The 27,013-nt window shown below is 33.2% G+C and overlaps 2 protein-coding genes across 2 annotated transcripts; both read left to right on the forward strand.

Annotated features, from left to right (window-relative positions):
• The first annotated feature begins 1,846 nt into the window (after positions 1 to 1,846).
• On the forward strand, positions 1,847 to 4,546 carry LOC107425130 (disease resistance protein RPP13). The gene has a single exon (XM_016035064.4). It carries the CDS (start codon positions 1,847 to 1,849, stop codon positions 4,544 to 4,546), a length of 2,700 nt encoding a protein of 899 aa, XP_015890550.3.
• Positions 4,547 to 12,163: 7,617 nt separating this feature from the next.
• Positions 12,164 to 25,931, forward strand: LOC107425162 (kinesin-like protein KIN-14B). Its single transcript, XM_016035109.4, has 23 exons — positions 12,164 to 12,570; positions 12,928 to 13,051; positions 13,312 to 13,398; positions 13,571 to 13,741; positions 13,862 to 13,968; positions 14,278 to 14,409; positions 14,531 to 14,709; positions 15,444 to 15,605; positions 15,738 to 15,829; positions 16,476 to 16,627; positions 17,049 to 17,222; positions 17,930 to 18,076; positions 18,632 to 18,802; positions 19,461 to 19,532; positions 20,900 to 20,955; positions 21,048 to 21,261; positions 21,769 to 21,960; positions 22,049 to 22,240; positions 22,564 to 22,914; positions 23,174 to 23,272; positions 24,178 to 24,318; positions 24,402 to 24,560; positions 25,208 to 25,931. The coding sequence occupies exons 1-23, from the start codon at positions 12,337 to 12,339 to the stop codon at positions 25,661 to 25,663; spliced, it is 3,864 nt and encodes a 1,287-aa protein (XP_015890595.3). The 5' UTR covers positions 12,164 to 12,336; the 3' UTR covers positions 25,664 to 25,931.
• The last annotated feature ends 1,082 nt before the right edge of the window (positions 25,932 to 27,013 follow it).

Below are 27,013 nucleotides of genomic sequence, written 5' to 3' on the forward strand. Positions count from 1 at the left end.
CTTGGAATGATGTTGCTTTAGGCACTTAATGAACCTTCTGAGCATCAAGCATATCTGTTAGGTGGTTCTTTGCTTGCTTTCTGTAAATGTATCTGATTCTGTTGTTATATACACTAGTACCTGCTTGTTCTGAAGTTTTGGATGGTATTTCTAAAGTAACCCAACAACTATCATTTAAACTTTAAGAGAATCAAGCATATTTGATAGAAATAAGCTGTGTACTTAAGTGGTGTTTTGCCTGCTTTCTTTAAATGTATCTGAATCCTCACTTGACATATAAATTATTACCTGCTGGCTCTGAAGTTTTGGATGATATGTATTGCATAAGTACTCCAACAATGACAGGAACAGCCTAATGTTTTTGCAATGAATCAACTTGCAATCTCTTTATTTATTTTTTATTTTTTATTATTATTATTATTTTTATTAAGTATTGTTAGAGGCAGAGCCACATTAAGTTTTGAACCCAGGGCATGGGCTTGGAACAATATTGGACTAGAAGTCATCAACTGTCCCATTAGAAAAAGTAGTCTTATGGTTTTATTAGCTGGTTTTCCATATTTTATTCTTTGGTTTCAACAAAACCACAAAAAAATGTTTTCGGACATTGATAATATTTTATGGAGGATATTCCCAATTTCAGATTGCCATTCCAATATCCAATTCCAGCAGAAGCAGTAGATTTTCCCCCTTTATCGGGAATGTGAAATTATGTTTGGGAAATCCCTGTCCTAGTAAATGTGAGATGTTCCTTGGGCCTGGACATGTAGGCCATCGGACTATAGATTGTATAGCTCCAATGCAGAATGTGATGCACCAACCCTGAAATGCAAAAATATTGTGCAGGTAAATTTATAAATGTCTCGTTACACCTCCTATTATCAACTAGCTTTTCTAAGCCATGATATGTTTATTATGACTTTGCATATTTGCTAAGAGTACTTATCTTTATCCCAGCCAGCATTCAAAAAAGAAAAAAGAAAAAAAGATAGAGTTATGTAAAGAAATATTAAAGAAAGATTCCAAGCAAAAAAAGCAACTTAAAAAAAGAAAAAGAAAAAGACCATATGCGAGTTCGATCTCTTTATTCTATATACGATAATATATTCTTAATGCGGAACCGGTTTCCACTTTTTAAAAAGTAAAACAGTTTCGACAACTAATCAACAAACCATTAACTCTTCATTAAATTACAGAATTGTCACTTGTCAGTTAATTATTGAACTACACAAAAAATCCTTCACAAACCAAATTGCATACTTATTTCTTAGAATGTATATAATATTTTATATACTATCGTTTTCGTAAATTAGATTTTTTGTTTTCTTTATATTTGTTATGTTGTTAAAAACCATAATATTATAATAATAGACAACGTGTTAAAAATGGTTTGGAATTAATAATTAATTTGGCATGTGGCATATTTTGTAATTTCACGAAAGAGGATGGCTGTTTTTTGAGTTGAAATATTTTGCCACTTTCCGACAAATATGGCTATACATGGGAGAGAGTGGCAAAACAACTTTAATCAAGCGCTGGTCAAAACAAAGAGAAAGAGAAATGCTGTCCTAATTATGTTTTTAGGCTGAAAATGATTAAGGCTCTGTTTTGTTTCTTCTTTAACGATTTCAATAGCTTTTGGCTACCACTGGTACCACTTTTGCTTCTACTGGCTTCTCGAGAGAACCTATTCATCAAAAAAGTCTAAGCCATATGCTCCATTATTTGTCCTCTCCATTTCCCTATGACTCTTCTTCATAATCTAAACTCCTAAATTTTCCAAACTTTTTTGAGTTTCTTGCAAGAAATTTTTTATCTATCTCAGGTGGAGTTTTCAACCCCTAGAATGGCCGAGATTGTTTCCGTTGTCTTGGAGAGCTTGATCAGATTTATCTCAAACGAAGCCAATTTTCTTCTTGGAGAGAAGGATCAAGTTGGAGTGAAGGATCAAGTCAATTTACTTAAAGATGATCTGGGAATCATGAATTCCTTCCTCAAAGATTCGTGCGGGGAGCATGGCGAGCATCATCTTGTGAAAGAGGTGGTGGACCAGATCAAAGAAGCTGCTCTTGAGGCTGAAAATGTTATAGACACATATGTGGCTCAAGTCATAAAGCATGACAGGAGAAACACAGTTGGTAAATTGCTTCATAAATTTGGCCATGCAAATAAGCTTCATGATGTTGTAAAGAAGACAAACAACATCAAAAAAAAATTAAGAAATATTGATGATAATAAAGCTAAGTACCACATCGTGGAAGCTGAATCCAGCGTCGATGCAGAGGCGGTACGATCACTTCAAAGGAGGAGAAGAAAAGTTGAGGAAGATGATGTTGTCGGCTTTTTCAGGAGCACTGAAAGACTGGTAAGCCAACTCACTGATCGAGATAATTTACGACTTGATATCATTTCAATCATCGGTATGGGCGGATTGGGAAAAACAACACTTGCTAGAAAAATCTATAACGATACTCGTGTCAAGAGTTATTTTGATTGTTGTGCATGGGTTTTTGTCTCTCAAGAATGCAAAATAAGAAGCTTGTTTCTTGATTTGTTTAAGTATTTCAATTTGTCGAATTCGGATGAGATGTCTAATGAAGACCTTGGAGGAAAACTGCGTGGCTACCTAAGAGGAAAAAGATACTTTGTTGTCATGGATGACATTTGGAAAACTGAAGTATGGGAGGAGATAAAAGATGCTTTTCCTGATGACTCAAATGGAAGTAGAATACTAATCACAAGTCGTGAAAAGAAAATTGCTTCCCATGCTAACCCAACTTGTGATCCTTTTTTCTTACCGTTTCTTGACAAGCATGCAAGTTGGGAATTATTAAGCAAGAAAGTGTTTCGAGAAAAAAAATGCCCTTCCAATTTGGAATCTCTAGGATGGCAACTAGCAGAAAGTTGTAAAGGATTGCCACTTTCTATTGTTGTATTAGGAGGCATTTTGGCAAACAAAGAGAAGTCACCAGGAATATGGTCCAAATTTATTGGTCGTGTCAACTCGTATCTTACTGAAGATAGAACTCCATGCTTAGATATTCTTGCATTAAGTTACGAGCACTTGCCACGCCGTTTGAAACCGTGTTTTCTCTATTTCGGTATGTTTCCTGAAGACTATGAGATTCAAACACAAGAATTAATCAGATTGTGGATAGATGAGGGATTCATACAACAAATTGGGAATAGAACGATGGATGATGTAGCAGAAGATTACTTGGATATGCTCATTGATCGAAGCTTAATCCAAGTGGCAAGTACAAGAAGAGAGGGAAGTGTAAAAACATGTCGCATCCATGATCTCCTACGAGATTTGTGCATTAAAGTGAGTGTCGAGGAGAATTTTTTTGAGGTTCAATCAGAATCTAACCTTTCATGCCCTGGCAAGCCTCGAAGACTTTCTGTCCATTGTGACTCTGCTCAATATGTCTCCTGGAATGATTGTGATACATCATCTGTTCGTTCTTTGCTGTTCTTTTGCCGAGGAAGTAATTTCTTGGACAAGCAGTGGGAATGGGTTTTGGAAGGCTTCAAGTTCATTCGGGTGTTGCGGCTTTTGGATGTAGGCCGAATGCCTCGAATTCCAGATGAGATAGAAAACCTCATCTTTCTAAAGCACTTGAGCATACATGGAACTTACCATATTGATAAAATTCCACCTTCTCTATGTAGCCTTCCCTGTCTACAAACAATTGACATCCAACTTTACCTAACCAGCTACACTTGGCCAGGTAGTATATGGAGAATGAGACAATTAAGGCATCTAAATGTTGTTACAGCATTGACAATATTACCTGAGCGTCAAAGACGAAAAGGCAAGGACAACAACAGCGACGATACTTTATTCAATCTCCAAGTCATTGACGCAGTAAGAGTTGATAAAAAAACTGTGCGTGTCGTTTCCAAGTTCCCAAAACTAACATCCCTCACATTAAGTTGTGATGATTTTGAAGTTATGAATAAATTTGAGGTGACAGAAGTACTAGCAAGCCTTGAGAATTTGAAACACCTGCAAAGATTGCAGCTCAATGTTTTCCCGGAATTTGAGCCACGTCTGAACACTTTGCCATCAACACTCACCAGGATAACCTTTAATAAGTCATACATGGATTTGCACCTTATGAAAATCCTAGGAAGGCTTCCCAACCTACGGGAGCTAAAGATAAAAGAAGCCAAAAATTTTCCTCCCGAGCTCACTATGGCTGCAGGTGAGTTTCCTCAACTCCAAGTCTTGAAATTGATTTATAATGATATCAGAATGTGGGAAGTAGAGAGAAATGCAATGCCAAACCTCCAGGATTTGATCATTATTGATTGGAGTTTGGCGGAAAATCTGCCAAACCAACTTTGGTGCATGACGGTTCTAAGATTTGTAGCCATCAAGATGGCTTTACCTAATTCTCTGCGACACAAGTTGAAGAAATTGAATTTTGTGAGGAATGAGCAAGTTGTGGAGGCATTGAGGATCTCAAGTTATTTGGATGGACCAGGCTGGGAGTTGACCATCAAAAATGGAACAAAGGTCTTTATTACGAAGAAGCATTAATAAGTTTGACCCCAATAAATTTTTTTGTTTTTCACTTTAGTATTTGCTTTTTAATTTTTGTACATATATATGTATATATATATATATATATATATATTTTTTTCCCTATTGGTGTTTGGTTTAGGCATTCTCAAATATAATTAATATCATGTTTTATTTTCATTAGAAGGTGATAGTGAATCTCCATGATCCTAAATTGGCGTACCTTTGTTCAATGCTTTTGGGTAATTCAATAATGTATTTTTATTAGAAAAGTATCAATAAAAATTGGTTTTTTTACTGGTGATATAATGCTTTTGAGGTTCTTGTACACGGAAATTCTGCAATTTTTTTTATTTTTTTTATTTTTTATTTTTTATTTTTTTTTTCTGGATAGAGATGGTTCTAGCAAGTTGGGCCTTTCAGAAGCTAATGCATGTGAAGAATTTACATGAAAATTTTATTAGAATTTGTTAGAGAAGTAACAAGGGATAATATTTTTAGACAAATCAACACATGGTACAAAAGAAGCAAATGCATAGACATGACACAATGACTTATCTGGGTTTGCACCATCGGTTATGCTTATAAAGGTCTTTGGAGATCAATATGAGGGTTCAGAAGCATTCTTATTATGTGTTGAAGATTCCCTTTTCTGATCCGTTGTGTTATTTGTACTACTCCAAATGTATGTTTTCAAGTTAACTGCATTTTGTGATGATCCGTTTTATATTATGGTCTGAACACTTTTGGGTTCACAAGGTGATTTTCCAAATTTGGGACTTTTGATGCATTCTGATCCATGTTATTCTCAAATTACAAAAATCTCTCAAAATAAATAAATAAATAACTGATTAATGACTTTCAGTTTTTTTCATTACACCCAAATGTTTGGATTAACTAGACCGACAGTACCTCTAGGTGCCTTGGTCTGTGAAGTTTGAAGGTATAAATTGTTTGGTTATTGCATACTTGTCCCATCATGCCCTTTTTTTAATGGAAAGAGGAATTAGAGGTTTTCTATTTTAAACGGATTTGAACTTTTTTCCCCCCTTTATCTTTCTCTTTTTAATTGTAAATACATACTAGTAAACTGATTTGAGCTAAAGTACACCTTATTTCATCTATTTAAGCTTTCATGAAGCAGTTTCTATTTCATATATTTCAGTTATCTACCCAAGGGTTGTTCCCTTTGAATATTATGGAGTACCATTGGGTGGTCACTATGAGGATTTTTTATAAACTCTTTTTATTTCATTTTGGACAAACAAAGTTTGGCTAGATGTTATTCGCTAGGTATCAACCTATATCTCCGTGTTTGGACCTGCTATGCAGAAGATGTTGCCCTGCACATGGCACCAAATTTGTTTATCAAGAATTCTGAGAAACTTGCTTCTATGGCAATTTTGATCTCTGGGGGAATTCTCTTGCAAATTTTGGTTAGTAATTCTGTTTCTCGTTAATCATTTACTATACAGTTATATGCTGTTGTTTCAACACTCTTCTTTTCTTTGCATGGTTATATGCTGTTGTTATCTTTTACGAGGTTATTTCTATCTGGTGGCCAATGCTAACTCGTAAAAGTGATTGTAACCTTTTTATTTCTTGCATATTAATTATTTTTTTGTCGTGGAAAATTTGTAAAAAGTATATAACTTCAGATTCACAAAATTCTGTCCTTTCTAATTCAAAGTGGCTAACTCACTTTGCAGCAGAACAAATATGCTATGCAGCCTATACTTGTACAAAGTAAGTAATAGGGGTTTCAATCTAGTGATTGTTGTTTTTGTTTTAAGAAAGGACTAGTTTGATGTGCTAAATACCTCATCTCCAAATGGTTGAACTTTATCCAAGTATCCTGTCACCCTTGAATGCTTGTTGATGCCTAAAAATGGTAAGGAAGCCCAAAAGGACCAAAGGCAAAGCTAGAACTAAAGATTGGAAAGTACAAGTAGATTCAAGAAGAATCTTAAAAGAAAAAACAAGCCAAGCCAGCTCAGGCCAAATAATGTTTCACAATTGTTTCTTCCTCTTATACTAAAAAATGTCTGACAAAGATGAAGATGACTGATAAAGATGTTTACTGTGTACTTTGAGAAATGGTTCTCTAGGACCCTTCTGCATTTGTGTGAAATAGTTCTGTTTCTGCATTTGAGGCAATATCATTTCCTGTTTCTGTACGCCTTGCCTCCTCTATATGCTTGAGATGTATATAGATCAGAAACCATTTTTCACTTTTGATTTGAGTTTTATTCTCTGTCCATGTGATGAGTGCTTTATTTCATAATGTTATCATTGTAAAGACACTCAAACAAGAAAGTTAAATTATTGTGGGGTAACTACATTTTAACCCCCTTCAACTGTACCACCTTTTGCACTTTGTCCCGAACTAGAAAACCCCTAATTTTGCCCCATGAACTATTATTTTTCTTATTCCAATCATGCGAGATATTCCACAGTAAGTTTGGCAAAATTAGTCATGCAAATGGTTTAGAAGTAAAATAAAATAAAATAGAATAAATCAGTTTCTAAACATAGTTAACAGAGTTATATAAGTTGTGTGTATTTAATTTCATCAACTTCAACTATCTATATAAATGGACACGAATTGTGACCCCTCTTAATTACTATACCACTGATGGCAAATCAATAGCTTTATTCATATCTCATACACAACCACACGCATCCTAATTCCCCATAAATATACTTATGGTCCAGTGGTCCACAGCCCACATGCATCCTAATTCCTTATAAATATAATATGGTCTTAGCAGATGAAGGGTATTCTGCTTACGGAAACATTTTGAGACCCATTTTATTTTTTGCCTCTAGCTAGTACTTCCACCGATCCCCATCCATTTCACTCTCTCTCGGATTTCATAGAAAAACAAGAAAATTGCAGCTCTAATTGGGAGCTCTCCTCAAATGGAGGTCAAACGGCAAGGACAAATGTCTTTAGAGAGGAGCCGGGATAAGAGATAGCATTTTGGATCATGGCACGATAACACTCGGAAACATGACAAAAAGGAGGGGAAAAAAAAAAAAAAAAAAAAGAGAAAAGAAGAAGAAGAAGAAGTCAATGTGTAGATCTTAACTTTCTTTTTTTTTCAAATTTGATAATAGTACACCATGAAATTAGTGAATTTGGATTTACTATTAATAAGGTTAAATCTGGATCAATCCATATAACATAATTACCAAATATATTATTTTAGGATTGATCTATTTAATATAAAATTAATTTAAATTAATTTATTTAACTAAACATGTCAAGTCAATTTGATATGATTATAATATGATTAAATTATAACTTTAAAATGTTAAATTTACTATTAATAAAATTTTAATTAATAAATATTTATTATAGATTATATATTTATTTAAAATTGTATTATTTCATAAATAAAAAAGTAAAATTACTAAAATAATATTATATATTTTTTTAAATATAATATGATTAATAAGAGTATTGTTGTAATTCAAGCTCGTTGTCAATGTCACGGTTTAACCCTTCAAGAAATCTTGCCATTGTTGCCTCCCTATCCTCACTCATGCTTAATCTCATCATGACTATCTCCATCTCTTTGTAATAATCCTCCACTGACCTAATATAAACTTATGGACAAAAAAAAAAAAAATTAACATATCTAAAAGTACTGAAGATATAGAAAATAAAAAAATGATTATTAAAGTTTTATTCATGTTAATATTAGAGAAGTGGTACTAGTTTTATTATGTATATTTAATTATTATATGAGATTGTGATGCTATTATTATGTTAGTGAAAACCTGTAAGTAATATATATGTCTATATATTAATTTAAAATTAATTAAAGATTAAATTATTTTAAATTTATTTGTAATAAATAATTTAAAGAAGTCAATTTATATAATTAGGTGGATTTTATATAAACAAATTGTATTGATCTAAATTGAATCATTTAATAAACAAAGTATACAAAATTATGTTAAATTACCTATTTATAAAATATATTATATCCGGATTAAAGAATTTTAATATGATTAATAAATATTTCATGGTTTGAATTGAACAATTAAAAAACAGAACATGACTCGTCAATACAAATTGTCATCCTTAGTTAAGATGAACAGGTATATTCTTTACCATGCCATTTTGGCCTCCACATCACAAACTCCATTTTATCAGGTTAAGGTGAGTAACAATTTCATTTCATTTCCTTTCTTTTTGTTTACTATTTTTTTTTTGTTTTTGTTTTTGTTTTCCAGTATTATATATATATATATATATATATATATATATATATACCCACACATCCATGCATAAACCATAAAATATATGAATCAAAAATCCTTATTTCGAGTTTTCATAGAAATTGGCCAGGTTAGTAATTTATGCGTTGCAGATGATGGGGTGGTGCTCTACATTAAATTCAAAGGCGAATATGAAAAATTCACCAACCCCCAATTCAAATCTTGATAGGCACAAATTGTCATTAGTGAGATCGCTTGTCCCTGCAACACATCCCAGTACATATGCAGACAGTGGCAGAGTATGGCCCTATGCCTTCGCCCAACATAGGGGCCCAAAAAATATATAGTATTAGTTTTTATATTTACATATTAAGTTACATAGCATTGTTTTTTGTATTTTTAGCCGTTTTATATTTACATACTAAAATTACATCGCACTATTTTTTGTATATTTTCCCCCCTTTTTTTTTTTTTTTTTTTTTTTTTAAGGTTCCTAGCACCTTTCATTTGATAAATTAGATACAGCAAATTTATTTTGAAAACAAAATTTTTTTTGAATTTTTTAAAGTTCCAAATTAAAAATATTTGTGTTTCAATGTCTTCTTTAATTTATTTAAAAATCTATTTGATTAAATTAATTAAAAATTTGGTGTGATGTTTTTATAACTTATTGTCAAATTTAATCTCAAAAAGTGAAAAAAAAATGTTCTAAATTCTTTTTATAGTTCATGATATAAAAATAATTGTGTCTTAATGTGTTATTTAATTTATTTAGAAATATATTCAATTAAGTTAATTAATAATTTGGTGTAATGTTTTATGATCTTGTCAAAACTTAATCTCAAAAGGGAAAAAAGAAGAAAGTTTTAAATTATTTTGTATGGTTCATGATGTGTAAAATACACGCGGCTAAAATACATAAGGTAGTTATGTTTTTTGGCATGTCATTTTTCTCTAATGGCCTTGGTTATGTGGGTTTATTCTTTCAAGGGCTTTCTAGTGAGGATGCATGATCAAGATTCGGCTTTGGTGATATTAATGAACCGCTTGGCGAGTAGATAATAATTAATGTCTAATATAAATTAGGAAGGTATGCATATATATATATATATATATATATAGGAGAAAAAAATAATAATTGACTACTAATAATCATAAAAAAAATATATATATATATATATATAATTGACTACTAATAATCATGCATTAGTAAAAATTCAACACCTATTTCAGGACCCTAATATGTACTTCTCACTTTTGTTTTGCATTGTGAATTTATACTACTTAAGAGCATTTCTAATAGTATTGCAATGGGACATGGCAAAATTTGCCTATAATTTTTTAATCCTCCAATAGGACATGGCAAATAGTGGACTCTGTTATGATAAAATTTGTAGGATCCAAATTATCTATTAATGTAAAATTAATTTTTAATTACTTTATAATGGATAGAACTTAAATTGAGTAGGAACTTTTCCTTTCTTGGACTGCATTTCCCTACCTTCCTGCCGGAGGTTTTTTTTTTTTTTTTTGTTGGGAGACCTACTGCAGCTTCAAAGCAAAATATATCTCACTTTTTTTTTTTTTTGAAAAGCCAAATATATACTCAAAATTGAAAGCCAACGGTTTCATTCAAACCGTAAAATTGAAAAGCAAAAAAAAAAAAAAAAAAAAAAACTAAATTCAAATTGTGGACATATATATACATATAGTGGTAGGTAGAAAAAAATATAATGATAGGTAGTAGAATAGTTGATGAAAAAAAATATTGGTGTATATATTATAATAGTATGTAGAAAATTAAATTTTAATTGATGAGAAAAGCAGGTGATAGATAAGATATGGTGTATAATTTGTGATTGAAATTTAATATAATAGAAGAATAAATAAAAAAACATATATTTGCTAATGTTATTTTTAGCATATATCATAGGAAAGACAATGCTAGAATTTAGTATTGATATTATTTTGAAAATGCTAATAACAAAGTAGCTTTTTCTTGTGAACATGCTCCAAGTTTTAAAACATATACGGCATTTTTGATTTTTAAAACACTTGAATATTCACCGTACTGCTGACGTGGGGCTTCTGCAGAATGAAATTACAACTTCGAGTCACTATTAAGACATACATGTCCAAAAGAAGAGAGGGGGGGGGGGAAAAGAAAAAAACAAAAAGGAAGAAATTATCAATAAAATGCATTAATGTGGAAAAAGGTTGATCAGTGACTTACAGCTTGACCTCATAATTTTTTATTCATTTACCTTTTTCGTAATGTACTATATTATCATTCACTCTTGATTCTTACTCCTTGAACCTTAAAATATATGGTAATCTTGGCGTAAAAGATATTGAATTTTCATATATTATGTTTATTGTCACTATAAAATACAAAACTTACAATAACAAAGTGGCATAAAGATATTACCCAAAAGTCAGAATCCAAATGAGAGACTACCACTCTTTTCAAAAACCCAGTTGAAAATCTGAAATGGGTTTTGAAATTTTCAGAGCCCTTTTTACAATGAGAATCAAGCATACCAAAGCAAAGAAAAAGCAAGGAAAAATTAATATAGTTTTCCTCCTGTAATGAGTAAAAAAGCTTCAACTTGAAAGCTGAATTCAGCTACCTCTAAACTGTCTGTTAGTTTTTGGTTGGGCATTTGTTGTAATTTGTAATATAAAGAGTTACTAACCAGCAAATAATTGAAAAAACAGAAAAAAAAAAAAAGCAAATAACGTTCTTAAGAAAGCTTTTACAAAATTGAATAATTATATTGAGTTTTAATTAACTATCTTTCAATTATTTTAATTTGAATTAACAATAACTTTTATTACTGAACTCTCTTACAAAATAAAACATTTTAATTAACACCAAACATATTTTATATTGTCCCACAAGATTATTATGGACCGGAAAAGTTAGGGAAAAGTTAATAAGGAATGTTTGAATTAAAATGGGCGGGTTTGCCCACCCACGTATGAGGATCCAGAACTAGGCCCCATTTAAATAATTGGCCAAACCCAACCGGACAAAGTCGCCAGCTCAGCAATTTATAAAATTTCAAATTTCCCGTACAAGAAGCAGCACTGCCCAACACAGAATCCACGCGCGCAATGTCACGTGCTCCCTCCCGCCTTATCTCCAAAAAAAAAAAAAAAAAAAAGGAAAAAAGAAAAAAAAAAAAGGCAAAAAAAACCAAAACGACGCACGACAACTGAGAGCGAAACGTGAAGTAATAACGAGCGCAGAATATTTGTGACCCAAAAAGCCGAAAAGTGTCCCATATTAAATCACTTGGCCACCAGATGACCCCATCGAAACGGCAGCGTTTTGAAACTCCCTCACCACCCCCAGTAATCACTGTCTGGCTCTCACTGCCTCCATTTATATCTCCTAAGAGGGAAAGTAGTGGCAGAAAATAAATAAATAAATAAATAAATAAATAAATAAAACAAAAAAAGTGGAAAAATGCTTTCAGATTAGATGATTTCTAGAGGGGACAAAGACAGAGTTCGTGGATTTTTGGTTTGGAATTTGGATTTGAATCTGGTTTAGGGTTTTTTTAGGGACGAAAATGGGGGACCAGAGGAACAACAAGTGGAACTGGGAGGTTACAGGGTTTGAACCGAGGAAGTCGTCGTCATCATCGTCGTCTCCGCGGGCGTCGACCTTGGATTACGATGAATATAAGCCTGGTGCACCTCTGGTTCGGAGGTTTTCGATCTCTTCGTCTTCGGTCTTGCCGCATTCGGAGCTTTCCAAGCACTCCATCACCAGTAAACTGCAGCGACTTAAGGACAAAGTGAAGGTAACGGATTTCCATTTTTTCATTTTTTTTTCTTCTATTTCTATCATTTTCGTTGTTGCTTTGGTTTTTGAGCTTAAAACGAGCGGAGTAGTACTTAATCACGGGAATTTAGCTGCAATGTACTTTGAAATCGGCGATGAGAATTTGAATTCTAGTGTTGTGAGCATCTTCTTTCTTTTTTTTTTTTTAATTTTTTTTTATTTTGTCATTTTGTAGGAGAATTTATCAGTGAAAATGGAAACTTTAGTAAATATTTGTTTTAAGTAGATTTGGATAATATAGTGTCAGAATTTTAGGAGATTGTCTCATGTATTTGCTTACAACTGGTTCAATTTTTTATTTTCTATTTTTTGACAGCTTGCAAGAGAAGATTACTTAGATTTGAGACAAGAAGCAAGCGAATTGCAAGAGTACTCCAATGCGAAACTCGATCGAGTTACACGTTATCTTGGTGTTCTTGCCGATAAAAGCCGAAAACTCGGTAAGCGATTTGGTTCTGCTGTATATTTTTATGATGCAGATTAAAGATTCATCTTTTCTCAGTTAAATATGTCTGGGTTTAATAATTTCTATCTGGGACATAGTTTTTCAGATTATATTCCCTGCAACAGCTATAATTATAATGGTGGATGTTCTGTCTTCTATTTCTTAATCGTTCGTTATAGGAGATTTTAAAATGCCTCAGGCCACCTTATTTCTTAAGGGTTTTAAGTATTTTTGGATTTCCTGATGCTTTTTTAGATCAATTTGCTCTTGAAACTGAGGCTAGGATTGCTCCACTGATCAATGAGAAGCGAAGGTTGTTTAATGACTTATTGACAGCCAAAGGTACTCATCTTTTGAACTTTTTTCCTCTAATAAGTCTCTTTCTCGCTCTCTCTCTCTCTCTCTCTCTCAAGTCACTCCCTCCCTTTGCAAACAAAACCACATTTTATCTTCGCTTTCATGAGCTTACAGCAGTTCTTGTGGTACTTATTTTGGACTAGCCTGTTTGTTTCAGGAAACATAAAGGTAGTTTGTCGTACTAGACCATTATTTGAGGATGAAGGTCCCTCTGTTGTGGAATATCCTGATGAATGCACTATTCGTCTTAATAATGGTGATGATGCCATTTCTAACTCCAAGAAGTGTTTTGAATTTGACAGAGTCTATGGGCCTCATGTTGGACAAGGTGAGCATAACTTGCCTTTTTTTTTTTTTTAAATTTTTTTTTTTCCCAATCTGAATTATATGTATTTAAAGCTGTAGAAAAGTAATTGCTCAAGTATCTTTGAAATTTTTGTGTGGGCAGCTGAGCTTTTCAATGATGTTCAGCCATTGGTGCAGTCAGTGTTAGATGGATATAATGTCTCCATATTTGCTTATGGACAAACCAACTCAGGAAAGACATACACCATGGTACTTCCTTTCTTTCTCTTTCTTGTTTTGCTCTTGTCTTTGAGTCTAATGCTTACAGACTGATACTAGTGGGCACTTCATGCTTGGTGCATACTTATCTTTTGCTTGTTTGTTTCATGCATCTATTTTATAAGTAGGATATTTGTTTTATTATATAAAGAATAAAGATTGAAAATTGTAATCTCGTCACCTGGTGAACTAATTCGGTCTCTAGTTTTTGTTTTTGTTTTTTTTTTTTAAATAATTATTTGTAAGTTTGGGTGATTTTTATTTGCAAATTCCATAATAGTTTGGCTTCAACTTTCTCAGGAAGGATCTAGTCATGATCGTGGTTTATATGCTCGTTGTTTTGAGGAGCTGTTTGATTTATCCAACTCAGATTCAACTTCAACTTCTCGATATAAATTCTCTATTACAGCTTTTGAGCTCTACAATGAACAGGTTTATTTATTTAATTATGTTTTTATCTCTTCCCTTATCATTCTTTTCTCATAGTATTATATTTGTTTTCTGGCTTTTGTAATCATCATGATTGTTTGATATTGGATTTATGTTCTTATAGATAAGGGATTTGCTCTCAGATTCCGGACATGCTTTACCAAAGGTTCGCATGGGCTCTCCAGAATCCTTTGTAGAACTTGTTCAGGAGAAGATTGATAACCCGCTGGACTTCTCTAGAGTCCTTAAAGCTGCGATTCAGAGCCGGGGAACTGATGTGTCAAAGTTCAATGTTTCTCATTTGTACGGTTCTGAATTCTATAACCTCAAAGTTGATATCAGAATCTAATTCTTTTAACATTTTATGATGATTTTTTTGAATGAGGTATAATCTTGCTTCTTGTTGTTTGCAATAGCAAAATAAACTAACCATTTGCATAAATCAGAACCCCACTCATTATGGAATAAGAATGTTTTAAACTAACCATTTGCTTAACATTATGGAATAAGAATGCTTTATTTAAAGAAGGGAACATTACAATGAGTTTAGATGTATCAATGGTGGCATTCCTTAATTTTCATGTTTGCTTGTTTTGTTTCATTATTTTCTTATGGTTGCTTATTTTCATATAATTCCTGTCAAAATATTTTTTAAAATTTTTATAAATAAATTTACCCAGCCAATTTTTTGTTTTATGTGGTAAAAGGAAAAGCCAGATAAATAGCTTGACTAGTTTTACCAATTTGTTGGAACATTCTTATATTTGATACTATTAAAAGTAGTTTTTTTAAACCTATTGAAATTATTTCCCATAAGTTTTAGGAATCTTCCTTTTAAGGCTGATGTAACTTGCTTATTTTAGAGAAAGCATGGTAGGAGGGTAACCACAAATTTGATTATAGCTCAAGTTACAAATTCTGGGGGAAAAAAAAAAGGTTTAAGGATTTTGGTAATTCACTTTTTAGTGTATCCTTGTCTTTCTGTTACTATACTTATTTTTATTTATCTAAGTAGGTTTCTTGTCTGCTTTTGTCAGGATTGTCACAATTCATGTATATTATAACAATTTGATCACTGGAGAAAACTCATACAGCAAAATTTCTCTAGTTGACTTGGCTGGAAGTGAAGGATCAATTGCAGAAGATGAAAGTGGTGAGCGTGTGACGGACTTGCTGCATGTCATGAAGTCACTTTCAGCGTATGTCATATTAGCTAACATGATTTGTCATATAGCTTCTGCTTGTTTATCATCAGTGTTTTGACATTTCATTTTTTCTGCATTTACTCTGTCCGATATTTATTTAATCTACTTGTTTGATTTTTCATGTAGGTTGGGAGATGTTTTATCTTCTTTGACTTCAAAAAAGGATGTAATTCCTTATGAGAACTCGATGCTAACCAAAGTGCTTGCAGACTCACTAGGTATTCATTTGTTCTTATCTTTTATGTAGACACAGTTTGTGATGAAAGTGAAGAGGAGAACAAAGTCTTTATGGGTAACAATAAAGTGGAATTGCACATGATTCTGTTTTTGATAAGAAAGTTGCATATGAAGTCTTTATTTCTCTAGTTTGTGTATTTTCAAATTAGAGTCATGTCCATGAATATTGGTTATTTGTTGGCTCAGGGGATCATTATTTGTTATTTAATGATTTTGGGTTATTTTGTATGACCTCCTAAGACATAATTTTATCAGTATGATACATTGTTTGTACTTGTATACACTAAGTCATCTTCCATGGATGATTTATCCTCACTACGAGGAACACAAATGAGTATTGAAGATCTGTATTAAAAATCTATTGTTTCTTCATGCAAGCATTATAATTATGAAAATAATACCTAAAGGTCATGATATGCTAAGTTCATTGCATGAACATAAAGTGGTGTATTTTCCTATAACCATCTTTACTTTTGGCTCATGATGTTTCTAATGCTAGTTTCTGGATATCATTACCCTAGGGAATGTTTAGAATTCTAGTATTACATTTATATTGTTTCCTGAGATTAAATTGGAATACTATATCGCAGTCTAGTGTATTATTATTATTATTTTGTCCCAATGTAGGTGGAACTTCAAAAACTTTGATGATTCTTAATGTTTGTCCAAATGCTTTGAATTTGTCCGAGACATTGTTATCACTCAATTTCTCTGCTAGAGCTCGAAATGCTGTTCTAAGTCTTGGAAACCGTGATACAATGAAGAAATGGAGAGATATTGTAAGTTTTCTTTTATCCTTTACTGTTTCCTGACAAACTCTATGGTGATATTTTGATGAATATAATATATCTTTTTGTGTGACATAAGTTATGGATGTTGGTGGATTTGATATGGAGTTTTATTGCCCAGTTTCATTGCCAAAGGCCTCTTAATTTTCCATTCCCCAGTCAAGGAAAAAAAAAAAAAAAAAAGGATGGATAAATTAACTGTGGTGAGGCAAGTGGTTCGTAGTTTAAGTGTGGAATTGAATGTGTTCCTCTTTTACACTAATTACTAACATTCTGACGCACAAAATATAGAAGTTTCTTCATTTGAGATTTACCTAGCAAATTTTTATTTTTTTAATTTATTGACAATAAGTGATAACACAATTGTCAAGTGTGTGTTCTCTATTTTGAAGTTTAGTTGATGCTCTTGTAGGCAAATGATGCACGTAAAGAATTATATGACAGGGAAAAAGAAATTCAAGATCTGAAACAAGAGGCTTTGGAGCTTAAATATGCTCTCAAGGGTGCAAATGATCAGTGCGTCCTACTCTTCAATGAAGTTCAGAAGGCGTGGAAAGCTTCTTATACATTACAGTCAGATTTAAAGGTTTTGTAACTTCATGAGTTTGGTATAGTGTTCCATTTGACTTGTGTGTTTCTGGAATGTAAACATGCCTTGTTTGTTTTTTTCAGTCAATGCACCACTTTATTTATTTTTTGCCAAAACTTTTAGTTAATACTTCTAAGGTCTTTCTGAAGCAAATGAGATTTTTGATACAGTTAATTGTGTCAAGGAACTACTAAATTGTGGTGGTTTTCTTTGTTATTTTAAGCCATGTGGGATGATATTTAGTTTTATGGTTCTAAGTGGATAACAATATGAATGATCCAATGATTAACGCATATGTTTTCAAATTCTTGTGGAACTTTATTACCACTTTTCAATCTTTGTCCTCAGAAATAGGATTATTTTCTCCATCTCTTGGTAGGTCAATGTTTATGGTTATCAATTTATTTATTTTATATTTTTGAGCATTAATTTAATGATAATGAAAAATAGTCAATGATTTTATTCTTGACAATAACTTTTCTCAATGTGATGTTTTCTGTTTCCTTTAAATTTATACAATTATCTTATCCTACTTTTGTCCCTAGTTTGCTACTGTTTGAGCATTTAAGCTCATCAGAAAAAGTTTTACTAAACCTAGTGTGAACTATCCTGTGTACCATGTTTTTCAAAGTTGTTGATGACTTCTTCTAGCCTTTTTAATTAAGCATGTTACTGAGCTTTCTCATTCTTAATATTTGATGCAGTCAGAGAGTATTATGCTTGCTGATAAGCATAAGATAGAGAAGGAACAAAATGCTCAGCTTAGAAATCAAGTTGCTCAGCTGTTGCAGTTGGAGCAAGAGCAAAAGATGCAGATAGAACAACGGGACTCAACCATTCAAACCTTGCAGGTAGGTTCTGTGTTCACTTATTCTCCTAATTTCATGGACTATTATGAAATAGATACTCAAATAGGAATTTTCAGAGTGTAATTTTTGTCGTGCAAGTAGAAAGTAGAAAACAGTGGCAACTTATGCAAGTAGAAATTGAAATGTGAGAAGAGGAAAAAAGTTTATTAGTTGTTTGAGTAATTTATTTCACGAACAGGGGAAAAAGTGCTTCTTCTTCTAAAGAAGTTGGAATCAAGAAACCTCAGAAGTCACCTTACTCCCTCTGGATACAGAAATGAGCACATATCCAACACAGCAGCCTCTAAAATTGCTATATCTTTTTCATGCATTCTAATAACCTTCCAGAGTTGAGTGCTGGTATTGATAGAGTCTGCATATCAAAGATTTGGAAATAATTATGGGTTCATAATTTGCTATGGACCATGAAATCGAGTTGAGAGATGATGGATTTCCATTGATGTGCACATTTCTGTTTTTGTGAAAAAAAAAAAAAAATGTGGTTTCACTAGCATATTTGCATAATAAGCATTAGCTTACTTTAACCTTTTGTTTCAGGCCAAAATTAAGGGTATTGAGTCCCAACTCAATGAAGCCCTTCGTTCCAGTGAAGTTAGGCCAACACTTAGCTCAGAATCAGGGCCTGGGACAACAGGGGATGGAATGGATTCTTCTACTGTAACTAAGAAATTGGAAGAGGAGCTGAAGAAACGTGATGCACTGATTGAGGTCCATTATCCATTATGATTCTTTGCATTATCTAAGTAATCATGGAAAATCATGGACATTGCTGAATGGCTACTTTTTGTGCATCTTAATGTGTAGTAATTGCTTTATTTATTTATCTGTTCTGGACTTCTATGGTGTTTGTATGTGTTGTCTTACTTATCAACATGCCATGTCTTTATCAATTGAGTTGGTAAATCCATGCTTCCTTATCGTTCCTTTCTTTTATTTTTTTATTTATTTTTATGAGAGCTTGGAAAAGAATGGTCTTTAATCTATCCATCTAACTGGATTTAATTTGGATTTAATTGTAACACCAGATATATGTTTTTCTTCTCTAGGTGCAGGTTCTTTCCTCATTGTGTCAAATGTAACTTTCAAGTTTCAACCATGCTATAGTTCTGTTATCAGATTATATGAACCTATAATGCAATTCATCATGGCATTTATGGACTTGTCTTTCAGATTTGCAATTTATGCTCAAGAAATTGCACTTATGTGAATTAGTTAGTGGTTCTGGAAAGATTCTTTTTAAACTCCTTTGAGCTTTTGATATGTGTAATTAATCTTTTTGCTCAATTTCTCGGTGGCATAAATTGTTGTGCTCCTTCAGTGTATACATCTCATAGGATGACTAACATCTCTTTCACTCTCTTCCCAGAGGTTGCACGAGGAAAATGAGAAACTATTTGATAGATTAACAGAGAAAGCATCTTTGGTTGGATCACCACAAGTAAATTCTCTTTCCTTCATATTTGAGCAACCATGTTTCTGCTTTGTTATTGATATAAAGTCTGTTAATATTGTGGCTGATTAAATTCGATGATATTTCATTTATTTATATCTAGTTTAATTGTTTGTTTTATTTTTTTAGTTGATGCTTTTAAAAGTGCAGGTGCCAGGTGTAATCAAGGTGTATATTGTTATTTGAACACTTAAAATGTTTTTTAAACACCCTGCTGTGGTTGCTTTGCCATTTATGTATGTTTCTTGGATATTTTATCATATAGTTATATTTTTGCACTTCTTAACTGAGTTAAATAGATTAAATGCTTTGTGCATTCTTATCCTTCTAGTCATGAAACCATGTAAATGCGTTTGCAAAAATTAAAATCATATTTGTAATCTTGTTTATATATATTTGCAATTTTGATAATTTTTTGACTGGATAAATAAGCTATTTTTCACTTAACTTGTTTTTCCTTTTCACTGCATTTGCAAAAATTAATGTCATATTTGTGATCTTCTTGATATATATGTTCAATTTTGATAATTTTTTGACCGAACATATATGCTATTTCACTAAACTTGGTTTTCTTTTTAATTGCATTAGGAATGATGGCCATGTAAGGTTTTTATTTTTTATTTTTTGTTTTTGGTTGTTGCTTACTATATGAGTTGATGAGGTAGTCTTGTGAAGGATTCGGATTATTTGTGGATGTATAATGCTTTGATGGAATTCTTTTTTGATCTTGATCAAAATATCAATTTCTTTCAGAGGGTTAGTCTTTGTTATCCATCATACTTTCCTTCTTTGTGATGGTTCACCTCTCTGTGCCTTAGGACGGATTCACATTATAGAAGATAAGAAATTTGAGGAGCTGCCAGAAATTGCATGACAAACATGCTATTATGAAATTCATATTTTGTATTCAATTTGTAGTAATTATTATTATTGTTGAGCATTCAATGCAAACTTTCTTAGTTGATGGAGTTTTCCTTGTTCTTGTGGTTGCACTTTTGAAATATTTCAACTTAGAAACTTAATCTTTTTAATGTTAGAAACATCTTTAAATTCCCCATCAATAAATTTGGTTTGAAAATCTTTTTTATGGATTAGTGTAACTACGTAAGATGTCTTCTAATATTAATGCCTCAACAAATTTGACATATGGTTTTCTATCATCTTCTCTCCAAACAAGAGAGGACTTTTTGTTATCTTTTATTAGATTTAGGGCCTCTACCAATTCTAGAGTAATGATGTATGAAATTTATTTTGAGCTACTATTCTTCAGTGGTTTTTCCAAGTGTTTGTTCCAGATGTCTGTCTTATTTTCTTTTTGATAAATATATTCCTGATGTGATTATGTCTATTTTCAGCTGTCAAGTCCATCGTCCAAAGGATTAGTGAATGCTCAGAATCGGGAGCTTGGAAGGTGTACTTTTTGTCAGATTGAAGGATTTGTCTATTTGATTGTTTCTTAGTTCTTTCTCTCTCATGGTTACTTAGTAAATTGCTTTTAAACAGGAATGATAATAAAGGTCGTTCAGTGGATGGTATTACTTCACCATTGGCTTCGGATAAGACTGATGGCACAGTTGCTCTGGTTAAAACAAGTTCAGAAAATGTTAAAACAACCCCAGCAGGAGAATATCTTACTAATGCCTTGAATGAATTTGATCCTGAACAATATGATAGTCTTGCTGCTATTTCAGATGGAGCAAACAAACTTTTAATGCTGGTATGCTTGGTAACATTGGGCCATTGTTATGTCTTGAAAATTGTCTAGGCATGTTATAATCAATCCTGATGAGTTATCGATTGTGATCAATTATCATAGAATGATGAATGGGTTTATTTATTTATTAATTTATTAAGGGGTGTGCTGGTATTATTCAATGTAATGATTCATGAAATATATTTAAAAAAGTATTCCATGGTGAGGCTTATATATTCAAATTTCTTAAATCAATCATATGGGTATCATTCTGGAAGTTTTGGGGAAGTTCAATAATACTGATTCTTATGATGCCAGTTTTTCCACCTTGATCTGTTCGCTAAAGGGAGGCTGGTTTAGTTTTTGACTAAATTGAAAGTTAATTTGCTGGAGGATTTTGTAATTTTAGTATTGAAACTGTCACTTTCCTGTGGATAAGTTAAAATTATATCGCATACCCTGTAATAAGATTACTTGTCAAAAAGAAACAGTAGAAGGTCTGGCGGTAACTTTCCATTTCCAATATTACAGGTTTTGGCTGCGGTGATTAAAGCAGGAGCTTCTAGAGAACATGAAATACTTGCTGAAATTAGAGATGCTGTTTTCGCTTTTATTCGTAAAATGGAACCAAAGAGGGTCATGGATACCATGCTTGTATCCCGCGTTAGAATATTGTATATTAGATCTTTGCTTGCTAGATCACCAGAATTGCAGTCCATCAAGGTAATAAAAATGAGACTTAAGCTTTTTTCTTTGAAATGTTAATCTGTATGATCATAAGCTTAATATGTGTTAAATTTTTCAATTGTAGGTTTCGTCCGTTGAGTGTTTTCTAGAGAAGGCTAATACTGGACGTAGCAGGAGCTCCAGCCGTGGTAACAGCCCAGGAAGGTCTCCTGTGCGCTATGTTGATGAGCAGATTCAAGGCTTTAAAATAAATCTAAAGCCAGAAAGGAAGTCCAAGTTCTCCACAGTTGTATCAAAGATACGGGGACTCGACCAGGTGCCTGTGATTCTTATACACTTTCCACTTTTTATGTTGTGTCATTATCTATGAACTATTATTATGTGCATGTTACCTCTGCCTCTTCCCTATCTTGTGCATCCTAATGGAGTGTGTTGGATATTTAATCCATTTAACACGTATATATATATATATTTTGCTGATATTTTATTGATGAAAATTATCATCTGTTAGACCTGCTTTCTGGCCCTCTTCATTGTTATCCGCATATAACTGCTTCTCTGATGTATGGGAACTTTCTTGTGGTAGAATTGGCTTCATCGTTCATGTTGCAAATGGTTTTGATGGATTTGAGTGTGCAGGATACTCCTAGGCAACAAGTAACTGGTGGAAAGCTTAGGGAAATCCATGAGGAAGCCAAAAGCTTTGCAATTGGGAACAAGGCACTTGCTGCACTTTTTGTTCATACTCCAGCAGGTGAGCTGCAGCGTCAAATTAGATCCTGGCTTGCAGAGAGTTTTGACTTTCTTTCTGTTACTGGAGATGATGCTTCTGGTGGGACAACTGGTCAACTGGAGCTTCTTTCAACTACAATTATGGATGGTTGGATGGCTGGACTCGGTGCTGCTATGCCTCCCAGTACAGATGCTCTTGGCCAGCTTCTATCTGAGTATGCAAAGCGAGTCTATAATTCTCAGTTGCAGCACTTGAAGGTATGCCTGCATCTTCATTGGCGCCTATACTAGGGAAGGTCTATTTTGGTTGTTCCAATTTGATAGTTCCAGTGTTCCACTTGATACTTTTAATTGCACAAGGGTCCAGTAGTTCTGATGTCCACTTCGTGGAATTCCCAAATGGCATATGACTTATTTTGTGCAGTATTTCTAGATTTATGGTGTTCAATTTGGTCTTAAGGATATATTTCTGTATCTATTAATTGTTGCATTTTTTTATTACTGTTTTTTGTACCAGGATATCGCAGGTACCTTGGCAACAGAGGAGGCAGAAGATGCAGCACAAGTGTCAAAGCTGCGTTCAGCTCTTGAGTCTGTTGATCACAAAAGAAGAAAGGTAGCTAAACTGTGCTTGGGAATTATGTTCATTAAACTAAAAGAGAGGCTGAATCCTATACCAGGAAAAAAATTTGACAAATGTGATCATTGTGCAAAAGATGTGGATTCATCTTTGTAAAAGCAACTTACATCAGGTTTTCTCTATTTTTAATTGTTAAGGGTATCCATTGCAAATTGGTAGTCTAATAGTCCACTAAATCTTACACGGACAACCAGATAACCCTTTGGGTTCCACATTCCACGGTATTGAATGAAAGCATCTTACCTGATGGGGTTCCAAGGATCAGAAAGTGAAAATTTTTTCCTTTGGATTTTTTTTTACTGAATAAATCTTTTTTCCTTTGGATTTTTTTTACTGAATAAATTTTCTGTCTTCTCAGGAAATTAGAATTCAGGTTTGTTGTGGAGTCCACATGTTAATCCTAATGTTATTGAATTATTTCTTTTTGTATTGATCTCTAGAATGGTAATATTTCAAAATCTAAATCACCAAATGATCAATAATTCTCCTTACATTGCACTCTTCAAATCAAGAGACTCCCTTCCCTCAATTGACAATCTTGTAGAAATCATTGGTGTTATATCTACATTGTCCTCCAAAGCCCATGGCGGTTTTTCTTGTCATCTACTTGTTATCTATAGACCAATGTTTCAGCACCCAAAGAATGTAAAAGAGCAGGTGGTGTAAAGAGTTTGCCATTTATTGGATTCAGTAGATTGCCATTGGCATCGGAACTACTCTTCTTAAGTATATTTTAGCCCCATTTTGCAAACCCAATATTTTTGACATTATATTGTCTAGTGGTGAAATAATCCTTAAAAGATATGCATTCTGGAGTCTCGTTCTTTACTTCACATGTGACATTGGCTTTCTGTGACATTGACTTCACGTGTTTTTGTCAGAATTTGCAACAAATGCGAAGTGATGTAGCACTACTAACACTAGAAGATGGTGGTCCACCCATTCAGAATCCTTCTACTGCAGCTGAAGATGCACGACTAGCTTCTCTAATATCACTTGATGGCATATTGAAGCAAGTCAAGGTTTTACCACCTCACATATACTCATTTCCTTTTCTTGATGGTTACCCAAACAAGGACAACTGAAATTATCTTTCTGATAACAGGATATAGTTAGACAATCCTCTGTAAACATCTTGAGTAAAAGTAAGAAGAAAGCAATGCTTGCATCTTTGGATGAACTTGCTGAAAGGATGCCTTCCCTTCTTAACATTGATCACCCATGTGCACAGAGGCAAATTGCAGATGCACGTCGTGTGGTTCAAGTATGTGTTAGTATTTATTTATCTTTATATAATTGCTGAGCTGTTTTTTAGAGGGAGAAATGCTCTCGTCTTGGGTGGAGGAATCTACATGCCTCAGATTTTTGTGAACTTAGTCTTTTCATTGTTCCATTTAGCTATAAACTTCATGTGTTGGAGGTTCAGAGTAATTTTTTCACATGGAAGCTGAAGATTATGTTTTAGAGTGATGGTGTGAACATCCAAAATCAGATGCATGTTTTGTTTATTGAAAAAATTATATGAAACTTTTAAAATAAGTAGCACTACTTTGCCATCATTGCTAGAAATATAAGAATAATCTATATTTATTTTGTAATGACCTATATTTGAGTGCAGGTTGAGAAAATCTTTCATCAAATTGCTTGTGAAAAACATGGAATATATTACATTGCTAGAAATATAAGAATAATCTATATTTATTTTGTAATGACCTATATTTGAGTGCAGGTTGAGAAAATCTTTCATCAAATTGCTTGTGAAAAACATGGAATATATTACAAAATGCGTGCGAGTTATTATCGATTCTGATTTTCATTTCTTGTTAAATACTAAAGGAATTATGAGCTCTGCATATGCACTCTGCTATTGTTTATTTGCTTCACCTCTTTAACCGATATTCAATATTGCAGTCTGTTCCCGAAGAAGATGACCGCGTACAAGAAACATCACATGTTCACAAAGCATCTACAGATTCTGGTATTAGTACTGAAACTGATGTGGCACAGTGGAATGTTCTACAGTTTAATACTGGCTCAACAACGCCGTTCATCATCAAGTGTGGAGCAAACTCAAATTCAGAACTAGTCATTAAAGCAGATGCTCGGGTCCAGGAACCTAAAGGTGGTGAAATTGTGAGAGTGGTTCCAAGACCTACTGTTTTGGAAAATATGAGTTTGGAGGAGATGAAACAAGTGTTCTCTCAACTCCCTGAGGCTTTAAGCTTACTTGCCTTGGCGAGGACCGCAGATGGAACCCGAGCTCGCTACTCTAGGCTGTATAGAACTTTAGCCATGAAGGTTCCATCACTGAGGGACCTAGTTGGTGAGCTCGAAAAGGGTGGAGTTCTAAAAGATGTAAGGTCATGATTGCAACAGATTTACAAGAATCTATCGTTCGCCTTGCTCTGCTGATGTCTCATGCCAATTCTGCGATTATATACTTCCATTTTGGGGTTTTGTCCAATCCAAACAATTTCGTATTCTGGTGTACTGTGTGCTGTGTTGTAACTGTTTCTGTATATTGTGTACACGTTTTTGCTCCTTGATAATCACAACGATTGGTTGGCAAGGGAAGCAATTTTTTGTGTAATTCATGATAGTTCTTGTGTAATATATTCATGGCCTCTTTCTTTTTTGTTTCCTGTCATCTTCTGTGAGCCTTGGTTTGTAGCATGAATTAGATTTAGCTGGTTTGGGGAATTAATACTCCAGATCTTAGATGAAATTATGGAGTGAAAGAAATCCATTTTTCAATGCAGTTGGGCAAAGAGAGCTTAATAGACATGATTCGGATCTTCTGGTTACTCTAATCTGCTAATGTTGTCAAGACCAAATCGACCTTATTATAGTTCTTGTTAGTTAGAGTAGTTTTATATCTTAGATGTAGAAAGAGGTGGCCATTGGGTCTGGTGTAGAGAGAGAGAGAGAGAGAGAGAGAGAGAGAGAGATTGGAGACGGAAAGAGAGGGATGGAGAAAAACGTGGCAACATGCAGGCTGCAGCAGTGTAAGTATCACAATAACTTAAGACTTTATATCACACTGAAGCCACAGAAAAACCCCTGTGTCTTAGTTAAAATTCTGAAGCAAGTTTTTAAAAGAGAATATGTCCCTGATAAGGTAAATAAGGACTCATTGCACACATATTACCTACTCAATAAATATATGTAGACGCGTTGCATACATATTACCTACTCAATAAATATATGTTTTGATATATTTACTCTCAAACCACGTTTAGTTTTTGTACGTTGTATGACTTATTTAACAAAAAACTGCCACAATGAGCAGTTCATAGGGCAGGTTTGTATTTGTTAAAAAAGAGGAAGATCTATTGCTGACCTGTAAATAGTTCGGATCTAACCAAAATATATTGTGACACAATAAAAGGCATTCCACAAGGATTCTCAGTCCAGCTTAAAAACTGAGGCATCTAATTCATAATGATATAAAATGCAATATAGTGTCTTGTTCAAGTAGTGTGTGTGTGTGTGTGTCTTAATTAATTGAAAAACGTCTTTCACAAGTTGCATGACCACCTGCAAGGTTATGCCCTGATCACTAATTAAAAAAACAAGCACACATTATCGTATTCAATTCTACAATAGATAAATTTTACATCCGAAAGAGGAAATCTCCTTGTTACTTCTAAAATGATTACTTTCCTAACAATATGTTCATGTCTATGACTTCTAAAATGATTACTTTCCTGACAGCCA

Source organism: Ziziphus jujuba, chromosome 7 (assembly GCF_031755915.1).
Source record: "Ziziphus jujuba cultivar Dongzao chromosome 7, ASM3175591v1".
Classification (NCBI taxonomy): domain Eukaryota; kingdom Viridiplantae; phylum Streptophyta; class Magnoliopsida; order Rosales; family Rhamnaceae; genus Ziziphus; species Ziziphus jujuba.